Raw genomic sequence first — 15,863 nt, 5'->3', positions numbered from 1 at the left:
GTTCTTCTTGTCATTACTGTAGTCTTTTTGACGTTGAGCTGTAGTCCTGTTTTGTGCTTTTTAACTTTCATCAGCATTCGTTTCTAATCATTACTGGTTTCTGCGAGTAGTATGATATCGTCTGCATGTCTGAAATTATTGATATTTCTTCCTCCACTTTTCACACCCCCTTCATCTTGGTCCAATCCCGCTTTCCGTATGATATGTTCTGCGTATAGATTAAACAAATAGGGTGACAAAATACACTCCTGTCTCACACGCTTTCCGATGGGGATCCAATCTGATTCTCCATATTCTGTCTTCACAGTAACCTCTTGTCCAGAGTATAGGTTGGGCATCAAAACAATTAGATGCCGTGGCACCCCCATTTCTTTTAAAGCATTCCATAGTTGTTAATGATCTACACAGTCAAAGGCTTTGCTGTAATCTCTAAAGCACAGGATAATATTCTTCTGAAATTCCTTGGTCCGTTACAGTATCCAATGTATGTTTGCCATCTGATGTCTGGTGCCTCTTCCCTTTCTAAATCCAGCTTGGACATCTGGCATTTCTGGCTCCATATATGATAAGAGCCTTTGTTGTAGAATCTTGAGCATTACTTTACTTGCATGGGATATTAAGGCAATAGTTCGATAGTTCGATGCAGAAATGGGCAATTTGAATTTAAGACTAGAAAAATGAGAAACTAAGATAAATTGACAGATTTGTGAAAGAATTCAAATGACTTATGTAACCCCAGGGTTTGAAAGCTATCATTTTTAAGGCAACTGTCAGACCATTGGTCCTTCTCACTCAATGCTGACTAGCAGGAGCTTTCCAGAATTTCAGGTGGGGCATTTGGAGTCCTACCTGAAGATAATGATTAAACCTGGGATCTTCTGCATGCAAAGTGTGCTATGGCCCTTTTCTACAAAGCTAAAAGAGTGGACTAGTTTTTGAGATCCACCAGGTAGCATCTGAAAGTTTCTTCCACAGCAAATGTAAATGAGATTTCTCTTTTTGCTGTTGGAAATTCTTCCTGTTGTCTTGTGATAGGCATATGCTGAAAAAGTCATAGGGACACCATGGATCAAGAAAAACTAGTCCTATCTCATCCATTACTTGAGCCACTAGGTATAGAAAAAAATTGAATTATTGCTCCTAAACTTGGGAAATCATCACTTTTCCTTTTTGTAGCTCAAGAATAAATTTTACTGCAAGTCTTGCTAATGCTTGTTAGACCTTTCTATTTATTCATGTATATTTTTTTATATACTTGTCTTCTTTCTGTTTCCTCACTGAAGTCCCTCAAGTGGCTTACAAACACAATTATACAGCAGCTCTAGAGTTAAGCAAGGAACTTTTTCAACATTATGTCATTTTAAAGACTTAAAAAATCTATTAATCATAACATCCAGACAATGTGTCATATTGGTAGGAAATCCCCTTGTGAAGGGGAATAATCTAACCAGATTTCTGCAGCTTCTCAGGAAGAAAGGAGTTACAGTGCTTTAAAATTTTTGTATTGAAGGAGAGGTGCTCTGTGTTTGCAACTGGTTTTGTGCTCTCTCAAAAAATCTTAAATGAACTAAGGCAAGTAGTTAATGTCTGTTTGGGAGCTTGACACTTCCCTGGTGGAACCTGCGTCTGCAAATCATGGCTTTATTCCAGTGAGCAGACTGCAGTAGTGTATATTTGAGGAGAACGGGAGTTCTCTTTATGTGTGGCATACTACTGTGCATGTTTGCATGTGACATGTTGCTGCAAGTGTTTGTAGGTAATGTGCACATATTTGTGTGCACAAGAACAGAAGAGGGGCTGAAGGATGAAGGACAAGTGTGCATACACAGAGGTGATATTGTTAAGTGAACAGAATAAGTGAGCCTGTAGAACATGTTCACTGCTTGCCGCCCTGGGCTCCTGCTGGGAGGAAGAGTGGGATATAAATCAAATAATAATAATAATAAAAGCCAAGGTTAAAATTTCCATGCTTATTGGTTCATGAGTGAATTTGTAAGCAGCTCTTCTCTGTTTAAACTAGACATTTTTTGATCCTAGAAAAACAAATCAGCACAGTAGACAATAATAAATAAAAACAATAGCAAAGAAGATGTGGCTGTTTAGGGCCTAATAAGTCAAATACAAGGCTATATTTTGTGATTTTTCCCTGGTGCTGGCAGAACAGGTACATTTTGGTAGCTCTGGCATTGATGGGCCAATGAATGATGGAGGCAGAAAGGCAAGAAGTGATATTTTAAAAAATATCCCTGTAAATTCAGCCTATGACAGACTTGGATTGTTTGAGTCATGAGTAAAATAATATCTCTGTGTAGGTAGTAGCATGATCACATTTGAAAATGAAGCGGAATACAATAAGTTTATGAAATTTAATGGAGTGTAAGTGTAAATAGGTTCAAAACTATACTGTTGGAGGAAAATGTCACCCAGCACTTTGAAAGAAAGCAAATGGCTAGAAAATAAATCGGGGAGAAAGTTGGATTTCAGTTATTCAATAACAAAAGATGACTGTGACCATCATAAACGTAATTGCTGTACTATAAGTCATGCAGTTGTACACTATTAAACATTTTTAATTCCAATTAATTTCAGGAGCTGGAGTTGTTCTTTCCTTCCAGTGGAGGCCGTGGACCTGCAGACACGGCAAAATATACAAATTGTACCTGTTGTGTTATTAAGCCTCATGCTGTTAAAGAAGGTAGGTGATATCGACCCGAACCTCTGCCAAACGTGCCCTTTGCAATCTCTTCTGAGTTGAACAACTGCATACGTTTAGACACATGTTGGTATTACCATATTTGTTTTGTGAGTCACTGGAGGTAAGAAAGTAGCATATTTTCATTTTAGATTAGCTCTCGTCTAACCCATAACATGTTGAAATATAATGCAGTGATCAAATTGTACAGCTAATTGCATGTGTGATTCACTGCAACAGGGGTTGGTGTTCTCTGTAATGCTACAAACATGCCTGTTAACATGTGTTCATCTTCTTTCATAGAATCATAGAATAGTAAAGTTGGAAGGGGCCTATAAGGGCACTGAGTCCAACCCGTTGCTCAATGCAGGAATACAAGTTAAAGAATGCCCAACAGGTGGCTATTCAGCTGCCTCTTGAATGCCTCTAGTGCTAGAGAGCCCAACACCTCCGTAGGTAATTGGTTCCATTGTTGTACTGCTCTAACAGTTAGGACGTTTTCCTGATGTTCAGCCAAAATCTGGCTTCCTGTAACTTGAGCCCATTAATCCACATCATGCACTCTGGGATTAACAAGAAGTGATGCTGGCTCTCTGTGTGACAGCCCTTCAAGTACTTGAAGAGTATTATTATGTCTCCCCTGAGTCTTCTCTTCTCAAGGCTAAACATGCCCAGTCCTTTCAATTTCTCCTCATAGGGCTTTGTGTCCAATCCCCTGATTATCCTTGTTGCCCTCCTCTGAATCTGTTCCAGTTTCTCTGCATCTTTCTCAAAGTGTGGTGTCCAGAACCTAGACACAGTACTCAAGATGAGGCCTAACCAGTGCCAATTAGAGGAGAACTAGTACTTCACATGATTTGGAAAGTATACTTCTGTTAATGCAGCCTTAAATAGCATTTGCCTTTTTTGCAACCACATTGTACTCCTGGCTCATATTCAGCTTGAGATAAACAACAATTTCAAGATTCTTCTTGCATGTACTATTGCTGAGTCAAGTATTCCCCATCTTATACTGTGTATTTGATTTCTTTTTCCTAGGTGTAGAACTTGGCATTTATCCTTGTTAAATTTCATTCTGTTGTTTTCAGCAATGCTCCAGGCTATCAAGATCACTTTTTTCCCTGCCTTCCAGGGTATTAGTTATGCCCCCCAATTTTGCATGATCCGCAAATTTAATAAGCATTCCCTGCACCTCCTCATCCAAGTCATTAATAAAAATGCTGAAAAGAACTGGGGTGGTTTAGATTTTATCTTCATTGCTTTTAGATTTTTAATGCCTGCATATTGTATGCTTATGTTGTACGTCACCCAGTGCGGCTGGACAGCCAGCCAGATGGGTGACTAATAAATTCAATAAATAAATAAATAAACTGGGCCCAGGACCGAGCCCTGCAATACCCCTCATTATCTCCTCTAGTTTGAGAAGGAATCATTGATAAGCACTCTTTGAGTACAATTCTGTAGCCAACTGTGAGTCCAGCTGATAGTTGTTCTATCCAGCCCACATTTAGCTAGCTTGTTAATCAGAATATCATGGGGCACTTTGTCACAAGCTTTGCTGAAGTCAAGATATATTATATCCACAGCATTTCCACAGTCTACCAGGGAGGTTACCTGATCAAGAAATGAGATAAGATTAGTGTGGCAGGATTTGTTCTTGACAAATCCATGCTGTCTTCTTATAATCACTGCATTATTGTCAAGGTGCTTACAGTTGGATCTCTTTATAATCTGCTCCAGAACTTTCCCAGGGATTGATGTCAGGCTGACTAGTCTGTAATTCCCAGGTTCTTCCTTTTTGCTCTTTTTGAAGATAGGGACAGCGTTAGTCCTCCAGTCATCTGGCACTTCACCCATCCTTCATGATTTCGCAAAGATAATAGACGGTGGTTCCAAGAGTTCTTCTAGGATGCAGTTCATTGGGCCTTGGAGATTTGAACTTGTTCGAAGTAATTAGGTATTCCTTGACCATTTATCTATCAATCTCAAGCTCCAATCCTGCCCTTTCAACTTGTACTTCATGTTTGCTAGAAGGGCCATAGACCCTCTTTTGGGACAAGACTGAGCTAAGTAGGAATTGAGTACTTCTGCCTTTTCTTTGTCATCTGTTATCATTTTACCATCCTCATTGAGTAGCTGAATCAACATTTCATTTCTCTGTCTTTCACTATGGATGTACCTGAAGAAAGCTTTTTTGTTGCTTTTAGCATCCCTCGCTAACTTCAGCACATTCTCAGCTTCAGCCTTCCTGATGCAATCCCTGAAATTCTGTGCTACCTATCTGTACTCCTCCTTTGTGGCCTGGTCTTACTTCCACTTCCTGTATGTGTCCTTTTTGTTTTCAGGTCATGTCTAAGGTTTTTGGAAAGCCACATTGGCTTCTTCTGCTGTCTTCTACCTTTTTTTCCTTGTTGGAATTGCTTGCAATTGTGCCTTTAGAATTTCCTTTTTTATAAACTCCCACCCATCTTGGATACCTTTTCACATTGGCGTCGCTTGCCATGGAACCATATTTATCATTGTTCTGCATTTATTAAAATCGGATTTCCTGAAGTCCAGGGTACATGTATGGCAACAATCTGCTTTTGCTTCCTTTAAAATCAAGAACTCAATTATAACATAGTTAGTTTCCCCCAGTGTTGCTGTATCTGCCACTTTATCCACTAAGTCATCTCTGTTGGTTAGAATCAAGTCAGGGATAGCTGATCTTCTAGTTCCTTCCTCCACTTTCTGTAGGAGAAAGTTATCAGTAACACAAGTCTTGTTATGCTGCAAACTTGTAGGAGGTTTAAAATTTACATAGTTTTGTTTGTGGGGAAGGGCCATAGCTCAGTGGTAAAGGATGAGCGTTTCGTGCTAAGGCCATTGCCAGGTAAGGCTGGGAAAGATTCCAGCCTTAAACCCTGGAGAGCTGTTGCTAGTCAGTATAGACAGTACAGATATAGATGGACCAATAGTCTTTGATATAAGGCAGCTTCCTGTGTTGGACCCCCTCTTCTATGTAACACAAATTAGGCTGGATTTAGATTATCTATTGCCATCTTTTAGACTGCCATGTTAGCTGGGGATAGAGAAAGTTGACATCCAAAACATCTGGAAGGCACCAGGTTAGGGAAGGCTGATTTGTTGATACCCTCCAATCAGCTTTGAGTTTCCATCTGGATGTATGGATTGCTCAGGTTTAAAATGCTTTGATGGAAAAAGCTAACATGCAAGAAAATGCTCAGACAATCAGGCAATTATGAGAATTGCGGTCATGGTCTAGGGAAAAACAACAACACCAGTACATCAGATTTTTCAGGCTTTTAGATTGGTGACATTAAATTGTTTAAATACTGCAGTACTCTTAACACTAGATGCTGAAGAATAAACTTATTTTCCTGTGTGAGTGGTGGCTAGTCTTAAGTAGTAACGATAGTAATTTTCAATACTGCCAAAAAACTGTAAGTTTTATCCCCTGTAAGTACTTGTCTGTAGAAAGTCCATACAGTTTAAGTGACAACATACCACACACCTTGTAATTTCTGGCTTCCCAACCACAGGCAAATCAATAAGTTTGGAATTTTCTAAGAAGCTGAGTTTGCAGTGGGTGGTGTTGCATTTGTGATGTGCATGCCATACGTCCATCTTGGTAACTTTGTTCCCTTAGTCTGGAAGACATTATGCATTCTGTGATAGTCTAGCTAACAGTCTAGCCGAACACCTGAAGGGCTTCAAGTTGGCCACAGTGTACACCACGATTGTACTTTTTCCACATCCCTTTTTTCTTCCTTGGAAATATATTCAAGGAGATATTCCTCTCCCCGCCCTGCCCCAAGGTGATTAAGACAAGGTGTGACTCTGAATTAGAGGACATAAATTTGGTTCCTTTTCAGGTCACTTGGATATCTAGAAGCATGTTTGACAGAAAACAGAATTTTAACCTTCCCTTAAACCAAGGGTGGGGAACTTGTGGCCCTCCAGATGATGTTGGACTATAACTGCTATCAGCCAAATGGCCAATTGTCAGGAACATATGGGGGTTATAGTCAAGCAAAAGCTGGAGGGCCATAGGTTCTGCATCCCTACCTTAGATTAGTTTCCATGTGAAGTACTAAAATATGGGGTTAGTGCTTCAAAATGTGAATTGAAAAACAAAAACTTAATGTGACAAGGTTATATATATTCCTCAATCTGTAAAATGGGTGAGGGCTTCTAAATTAAGCAGAATATAGCTGCTATTGTAGCTGCTTAGAATTGAATCATGGAACAAAACAATTCATTTCCCAGGTCCATAAGCTGCACCAAATTTGTCTACATTGTATGAAGACAATTATAGTGAAATATAATTGAGGACAAGTAGAGTGGTGAGACCCAGAATGCAGGATGCATATCTTTATCCTGTGGTGTTTTGCATAAACTGTAATCCTTGCTACACTTCACAGGGAATCAGCTATCAAGAGCATGATTATCATATAAAGTCTGGCTGATATATAAAAGATCAAAGTCCACAAGCTCTATATGAATTTCTATTTATCAGCAGACTTGGCAGTGCAAAGCCCTCTACAGAACTTATCTCAAGAACCCTTAAAGCAAGCCTATGATATACATCCTTATCAGCCCATACCAGATAGGTTGAGGCCAAGATAAGGAAACTCTGGGATTTACCAGAGACCTTCCTCCTAGCATTCATACTGGGAGGAAGATATCTTCTTTCTTCTTCACTCCACCTCCCTCCTTCCACCTCTATTCTCATCTTGCCCTTGTGCCTAGATTTTTATATTGGAGTTGAAGAAAAATAAATAATTGCCTGAGGTAGATATTGGTATTGGAGAGAAGAAAGATACTTTTCTAATTTCAGAAGTGAGTGAACAAATAATATTCTTTTCCCAAAGCAAATCACAAGGAATTGGTGGTTTTAATGACTAGCTGACATGTGAAGTCAGTCAGATTTGTTTGGCTTGCAGCCAATGGCCATTATAATGTAACTCATAGAAACAAACAAGACAATCCAATAATAAGTTCAACAAAAATGTTCAGAAATGCAAGTTGTCTAAACTTAAAATTGTAAAGTTTCCAAATAATTTAAATTAAAAAATTCCCTTGGCAGTTAATACTGTATTGTAGCCTGAAACTTCTCACATGTTAGCACATATAAAGCTATCCCTTATGCCAGACTTGTCTACACTGTCCAGCAACCATCTGATTTTGGAATAATTGAAATTAATAAAGGAACTTTTCCCTAGGTGAGTTGTGTAAAAGGCAATATAGGATATAGTATGCAATGTTTTCTGTCTGGCCTGATCCACAGATACAAAGAAAGTTATTTGTTGTTCAGATATTCTGTGGGCGTAGTTTGAAATCTTAAGTGGAGTAAACAAAAAAATTAATTTCTGCAGATAAGCAACCTTTTCATGATTGGAAGTAAGCAAATAAAGCATTATGCTAAGTATGCTTTAGAGCAGAAATGGGCAGTCTGTAGCCCTCTGGATGTTACTGGACTCAGGCCCTTTCAGAGATACAGAGAGGGCCAGAAGACTTCCAGCTTTTGAGGCTCCTAGCCACAATAAAAATAAAAAAGATGACATATGAATATAAAATAAGGAACCAAAAAAAAGAGTCCGTGTATGAGTTTATATAATCAGCTGATCTGAGAGGACATTTTTCATCATGGTCTAGTCTTGAGGCATCAGAACAGATATATTTTTATTAATAGCTATGGTCCTTTTTTACTCGTTAATATAGCCAAATCTAAATTAGTTAACAAAAAGATTGTCTTTTACCAAATCACATCTCTTATTTGCTTAAATTTCCAGCTCTGAGCTGGATAAACAAAAGTTGTGAAACTTATCAAATGCTGAAAAATTAACAAGTTTTCAGATGTGTCTGTCCTCCATGGAAATGCTTGATAAACAAAAAGAAACTCATCATTCCTATGGTGTGTGAACTTTTCCTTATTATTTATGAGAGATTCCAATAAGCGTGTGTGGATTCTATAATCCCAATCCTAAATTTGGAATTTGGTATTGGATGGAGTATTTGATATTCTGAGGTTCTGTGCTTCGCTTAAGAACAAAACCAAAATGATTCCTGACTTTTCTAGATAGGGCTGAAAGTGCGCAAGTAAAGCCTGCTGAAATATCCAAAACAGGGGTGGGTATGAGTGCTTTTTGCCTCTTTCCATGACTGCGTAAGCAGAATATTATAAGCAGTAATATTATGCTGCTGTTGCTTTTGAAGTTTTTCTAATGGACCAATATCGCTATCTGCAATTTTTGATGAACAAAACAGTATGTATAAAATAAGCAAAACATACAAAGCCTACTTTGAGTCTGTATCTGAAAAAACACACTCAGTGCAAGCTTGCCATGTAGGGTTGCCAGGTCTCCAGCTTTTGCCCAGAGACTCCAGATTTTTGGAGTCCTCTCTAGGTGTGTCAGAATCTCTGGACTCTCAGCTTTCATTTTTTTTAAAAGTTAAGTTTCTAGGTGGTCTGGTTCAAGAGATGTACACCAAAATGTCAGCTGCCCTCCCAACTTTTGTTAAATGAGCTCATATTTGGCTGCTCTAACCCTTCCCATTCAGGTTTGTAGCCAATAAGTGAGGTCAGGGTTGTGATTGACAAGGGTTTTGTTGATCTCCAGGCAATAACTACAACCCTGTTGTCTTTTCTTGGTTTATAGCTTTCAGTTGTAGCACAAGTCCCTCTCTGTCAGGAAATGTAGAACAAAAAAATCACAGCAGGATTTTGGTAGGCAATTGTTTACTGTGAACAATTAGTTATGATTATAACAAAAGTGTACATGCGGGGCCTTTAAAAAAATACTTGCAAAAACAGCATATTATACATTTTATTTTTCCAATAATTTTTGAACAGAAATGTAAAAGAAGTGTATATGCTAGTTGTTGTCGTCGTTATTTGTTAGATTTATATGGTGGGAAATTTTGTAGTTTGTTGGACTGGGGGTCCTTGAGTAAAATTGAAGAAACAGACTTGCAGCAAAAAGGTAGGCCTTTATTGGATGACAAGTGTACTCTTGGTCAGTCTCTCCCTTAGTGAGTGGAGAACTGCCCCCCTTGGCACTGGTTGCCTGGGGTTTTTATACATTTCAGGACAACGGCTTTAGTATCTACCAATCAAGAGGTTGTACATCAGTATGACATAGACATTACAGTATAACACAGGTATTGCACAGGTATTTGCATAGGCACTGTACTTTCTGCATTATGTTCTAGTGAATTTGGCAATGTTCAATACTACACATAAAAGTACATTTTCACAGTGAGCTAAGCATCCCAGCTAATGCAATCCTTGTACGTCTTAGAGATACCAAGATATTCAGCACAGTGTTCTATGTTATCTTATTTAGAGTACATGTTGTTCCAAACAAACCAGCACAGTGAGAAAAAGACAGCTCTAAAGAGAGAGAAAGGGTTCTGGCTAGTTACTAAACTTATTAAATGTTAAACTAAACTATTAAAATGTTATAAACCTTTATAGATTTATAAAGGAATATATTTTACTTATTGTTTGTATATTTAAAATTTCCCCAACAGTTCCCCGCTTTGAAGCTAGCTAGAAAACTAGCTTCAGACAATTTATTTTATTCATCCCTCTGGGGGAAAAAAATAAAAACTTGGGTGTGAGGTAAAGATGTTGTGTGTATGCATTTTGCTGACACTCAGAAAACTCAGGCTAGTTTATTTTCTAATGCTGAAAATCTTTTTCCCTCTGGAAAAAATAAAGGTAAAAATTTCATACTTTTGGGAAAGAAAGAGGAGTCTGGGTATGAGGTGGTCTCATGTTGTGTGTGTGTGCCTTGCTGACACTAAACAAAAGAAAACTCTAGGCTAGTACTGGTGATACTGAAATGGGAGCACAATGGGTGATACTCAGGGTAAATTTACCTTTGTAACTAATGTGGGGGCCTCTACTATTGATTATTTTATAGTATCTTATAAGTTTCTTAATAGGGTGCTTCACTGTGAGGTGGGCACAAGGGGTGATAGTGACCATTTACCCCTGTCCTTGGCTCTTAAACCTGGGGGCCAGTCATTTCAGTTAGAGTGTGAGCCGATGCTGAACTCGTTGGCCGAATATAGAGCCGCACGTATAAAATGGTCCCCGAAATTAGCAGACATCATGCTAAAATTTCTTCATTCAGAGGAAATTCTCTCTCTGTGTGAGTCTGTAATAACCGCCAAGGCCCAAATATCGTGATAGAGCTCTTTCAGGAATTTATTAACGCCATTCGTAATCTTCTGGCCCCGAAAACCTTTGGAAGACTTGGGGTTCTACATTATAACTCCAAACCCTGGTTTGATCATGAATGTATCACCTTAAAGAACCTACTCCTGTGTAAATATGTCTTATAGAACTTTGGACTTACCATTTTTGCCGGCGGAATATTTTGGGCTCAAGAAGTGCTATAAAACTTTAATTAGGATCAAAAAGCAGCTTGCCCGGAGGGAGGACTGGAAAATTTTGATAAATGCTGCCAGAGTGAAGGACTCGACCACCTTTTGGAGATTGGTCTCCAGGGGGTCAGTCCTCTGCTCCCGGTATGGATTTTCATATTCCACCTAATGTCTGGGAATCCCATTTTAGGGCGATTTTCACTAAGTCTCAAAACAACGAATGTATATGTGAGGAGAGCAACAATCTCAAGTCTCTCCCCAAATGGCCCGCAGTCTCTATTTTGGAAATTGTGTCGCTTATTAACAAGCTTAAACCGGGAAGGGCTCCAGGAAGTGATAATGTGCCACCAGAATTTCTTAAGAACAATATAGACTGGTGGGCTCCACTTTTGGCTGCCCTCTTTACATATATTGATCAAACAGCCTGTATTCCCGACAACTGGAGGCTGGCTATTATAATTCCTATTTTTAAAAAAGGGAAAAGAACTGATCCCACTAATTATTGCCCAATTAGCTTGCTGAGTGTCATCAGCAAGCTTTATGCCAGCCACCTTCTCGAGAAATTTCTTGACTGGCTCGAGGCTGAAAAGATCCTTGCCGATGAACAAGCTGGCTTTAGGGTGGGATGCTCCACCCTTGACCAGGGGTTGGTGCTATAACATCTTGTGGAGAAGTATATGTCTCCCCCTGGGGAAACCTTGTATGCGGCGTTTATAGATTTTAAATCCGCATTTGACTTGATCCCCAGAGATATAGACTCTGGAAAGAGTTGGAGGAGTACAATATAGATAGGCGGTTACTCTCTTTGATTCAGAGCCTTCATGGGAACACCTCTGTGAAGGTTAGGTGTAATCATGTGGGTCAGTTAACTGCCCCTATTCCAACATATAACGGTGTCAAGCAGGGATGTGTACTTGCTCCATTGTTGTTTAACTTTTACATCAACTCTTTAATTAAACACCTTGCCGAGGTAAATGCTCACCCCGCTATATCGGCGGGGAGACCTTTGTCATCTCTGCTGTATGCTGCTGCTGCTGCCTTCCTGTCTTTAACATGTGTGGGTTTGCGTCAACTCCTGAGAGCGCTTAGCTCCTTTTGCAGGACAGAAAAGCTCGTAATCAATTACGATAAATCCAAGATCTTAGTATTCACTCGCAAAAGGCTTAAACACCGCTGACTATTAAATAACCATCCGATCGAACAATTTCCCTCTTTTAGATATTTGGGGATCATCTTTCATTCCTCTGGTTCTTGGAAATTCCACCTAAGTAACACCGCTGAAAGTGCCCAGAGAAGTATTAGGGTGTTACTTGCGTTTTTCTTCTCTAATGGGGGCCAGTACATCCCCTCGGCAATGCTGGCGTTCAATGCCAGAGTGGTACCTCAACTTTTATATGGCACACAGCTTTGTCTCCAGGGTAATTATGCCCCTCTGGAATGTGCACAATCTAAATTTATTATGAGCATTCTTGGTTTGCCTAGCTGTGTCCCAAATGTTGTGTTACGCCGGGAAGTAGATACCTTGTTGACCGAGACGAGGGCCTGGGTTTATAAGGTGAATATGTGGCTAAAGTTGATTTTTTCCCCTCTGGGGCTTGCTCCACTAACTCTCACCGACACTTTCCAATCTAGGTGGAAACTCACAGTGAATTCCAAATTGCTTTTCCTTGGCTTTTTGCAGGCAGCCAAGCTGCAACTCGGCTACTTTAAGGCCAAAGAACTCATTTCTCAGCGTATCAGGGATATTGAGTCCCAACACAATCTGAGCCTACTGGCAGCATTTCCTAATATTTGGGTTAGTGCAAAAGCACCTGCGCCTGTGGACTACTTAACTAGTCTGAGTATCCCTAAGTACAGAAAGGCATTTACTCTCGCAAGATTTAATGTACTCCCCTCAGCACTACTTGAGGGGAGATACAAGAGAGTGCCCTATACAGAACGGGTTTGTATCTGTGACTGGAGCGGTTGAAGCGGTAGACCATGTTCTATTACACTGCTCCCTTTATTCTGATCTCCGTACTATGTTTATCTGCCGTAGGCTACTTTCTAAGGCTTTTAAACAATGAGGTTGTTCTGCTTTGCTTGAAGGAAGCCTGTCAAGGAAGAAGATAACATTTATTTCAGTTTCTCTTAGTTATTTTAGTTGCCCACAGAATGCCTTTCTTCTGTCCTCCACTGTACTGCAGGAACGCACGACGAGCCAGAACACAGGGGGGTGGAATGTGGTCCAGAATGCTCCAGGGTCCATGAACCAAAATGGGGTCAGTCTGAGCACTTGTATGCAGATGTCTTTTCACACCTTCTGCACCTCTGTTTTGTCTTGGACTCTTATGCTTTCTTCTTTCTGATGTAACTGCCATTTGGGACAGGATCCATCTTACCAGGGCTATTAAGATGATGACCAGTAGAATCACCACAATGGGTTGAAATAAAAAGGGATAAACCTCCTTTTGCTCCTTTACTCAAGCCCAGCAGCCCATCCTACCACTGTGTGTGTACCTATCTGTTTCATCTTGGCTGTTATGTTGGTGATGGCCTGGTGTTCATGTGTTATTTGAAGTGTAGCTTGCTCTCCTAAGTGTTTCACTACTTCTAACTTTTTCTGTAACAGGGTGAGAAAGTAAATAAAATGGGTGAGAAAGTAACTGTTGGAGATCAGCGAGCTCATAGCCTAATGCAATGGTTCAAGATTTAACACTGGCAAATCTCATATCTTAAAACAAATAGCCAAATATTGCAAAAACCTCAGCTAGGAAAACAATCATGTCACTCACTCCCATTTACATGCACACACTGACAACTGGTTGTCATATACAAACATTCTTTACCCGCATACACTAATGCCTAACCTTTCTTTAAGGCTTTGTTAAGAAAATCAAGAACATCACTTTTCCCTTGGGATTTGAAAAGCAAACCCATCTTATAAGCAAAAACATTCTTAACACCTAGATTATGTGATGAAAAATAGCAGTGGTTAAATAATCACATCCTTAAAGCACAATGCATGAGTATTCAATTACATTCAATATTACAATGAATATAAAATAAAACAATTGTTGTGATCTTGAAACAGTTCAGTCTTTAAAGAGACCACTGGAGACCATCTGGAGAAACAGTTCATCCTCAGGAGATGGTTATATTCAGTGGAAGCTGAACTATGTATGGTTTGTTGATGCTAGCCAGAAAAAAAACCCTTGAATACTGAAAAGAATAATGTACTCCCTCCCCACAAGTGACTGTGGTAAAAGGTTGCAGAACTTGTACAATATGGGACATCTTGCCGAAAGACTGGTATCCACTGCAGGAATGATGACCAACTTGTCGCCTTTTGTAGTTGGGATAGAATGGAGCAGGCCTCTTCATTTCATTATTATTGTAGCAACACAGGAGAATGGCATGCCAGCTCCATATCTGTGTCCTGGTCCAAAGCGTTGGTACTGGCTTCATGTCAGTGATCTGTGAGGTTCCAGTCAAAAAATGCATTTAATAAAATCTTCTGTGGTAACACTAAAAATAAAACATTTCTTTAAAATAAAGAAAAAAATGCTTCCTTAAGGAAAAATAAATAAAATGTTTACTGCATAAAAATAAAATATGTTCATAGCCATTTCATGAGATCTTTGAAAAGAAGTGGACTAATTAAAAGCAAAAAAAGCAAAACCAAAACCAAACATTTTAGCAACTAACAATTTAACTGCTTTGCACTTGGGACTGGGTATTCCCATTAAAGGAGATTTCCCAATATTGGTGAAAAATAGAATTAAAAAAAATAGAAGTTGGTTATGAGGTGCAGCAAATTCAAAAGTCTGTTTACCATTTTTTTTCTTTTAACATTGCATTCCAAAGGAAGAAGGGGGGTTACTTTTCAAACTTGCTTGTGCAGTACAGCGTGGCCTTCAATGTTTGAAAATAGATTTTGACTAGAAAAGAAGGAGGGGGATGAAACCCTCATGCCTCCATTTTGTTCGTACTCTGTGCAACATTGTACAAACAGAATTCTTTAAAGAAGAGAAAAAAAACTAGAACTGGGGAGGGCAGCTAGTGCTTTATGTAAGGATGTGAAAGCTGGACAGTGAAAAGAAAAAGTAGATAAGAGAAAAATCACCTCATTTGAAATGTGATGTTGGAGGAGGGCTTTGTGCATAATTGAGTCATAGAACAAATTAAACCAGAACTATCACTAGAAGTTAAAATGATGAAACTGAACTTATCATACTTTGGACACAATGAGAAGACAAGATTTTCCCTATGAGTCCGGCCATCACAATGGGTTTTAGCTCCACCTATCGTGCGAAGGCAAGAATGTCTTTGAAGTCAAGACTAGGGGCGTCAGGCCCCTCCCACTCTCCAGTTCATTCTTGCCTTCGTACGAACAAGATTGGAATTATAGCATAGCATTGAGCTAAGTCTCTCTATTTGTTTGTATATTTGTCTTCAAATCCTTCCTTTTTTCTTTTTTGTGTGTAGCTCACTGAGGGTCCCCACAGAGACCGCGGCTCTCTTCGCTATTTTCCCAACCCTGAGCTATTCATTTCATTTTACTTTCCTTCCTTGACTGGGGGCTCCCTCTGAGACCGTGGCTGCGGTTCTCTTGTTTTTTGCCCCTTTTTTGAGATCTCCCCCCCCGGCTCTGTTGCACCCATTGTCTGGGGGCTCCCTCAGAGACCGCGGCTGCGGTTCTCTTGGTTTTTGATCGTTGTTGAGCTTCCCCCCCCAGCTCTGTTGCCGCGGCTGCGGCTCTTCCGATCTCAGCGGGAGCTTGCGGCTGCAGCTC

General features: G+C 39.7%; 1 protein-coding gene across 5 annotated transcripts in view; it reads left to right on the top strand.

Annotated features, from left to right (window-relative positions):
* The window catches only part of NME7 (NME/NM23 family member 7), a 139,108-nt gene that overhangs the window by 56,024 nt on the left and 67,221 nt on the right, over positions 1-15,863 (top strand). For all 5 annotated transcript variants that reach the window (XM_061628292.1, XM_061628290.1, XM_061628288.1 and 2 more), the window contains one exon: positions 2,590-2,695. In XM_061628292.1, coding sequence (XP_061484276.1) covers positions 2,590-2,695 — 106 coding nt within the window. The remainder of the gene's footprint in view (positions 1-2,589; positions 2,696-15,863) is intronic.

Source organism: Rhineura floridana, chromosome 5 (genome assembly GCF_030035675.1).
Source record: "Rhineura floridana isolate rRhiFlo1 chromosome 5, rRhiFlo1.hap2, whole genome shotgun sequence".
Taxonomy (NCBI): Eukaryota; Metazoa; Chordata; class Lepidosauria; order Squamata; family Rhineuridae; genus Rhineura; species Rhineura floridana.
The sequence above is the reverse complement of the archived record's forward strand: the minus strand, read 5'-3'. Positions and strand labels throughout refer to the sequence as shown.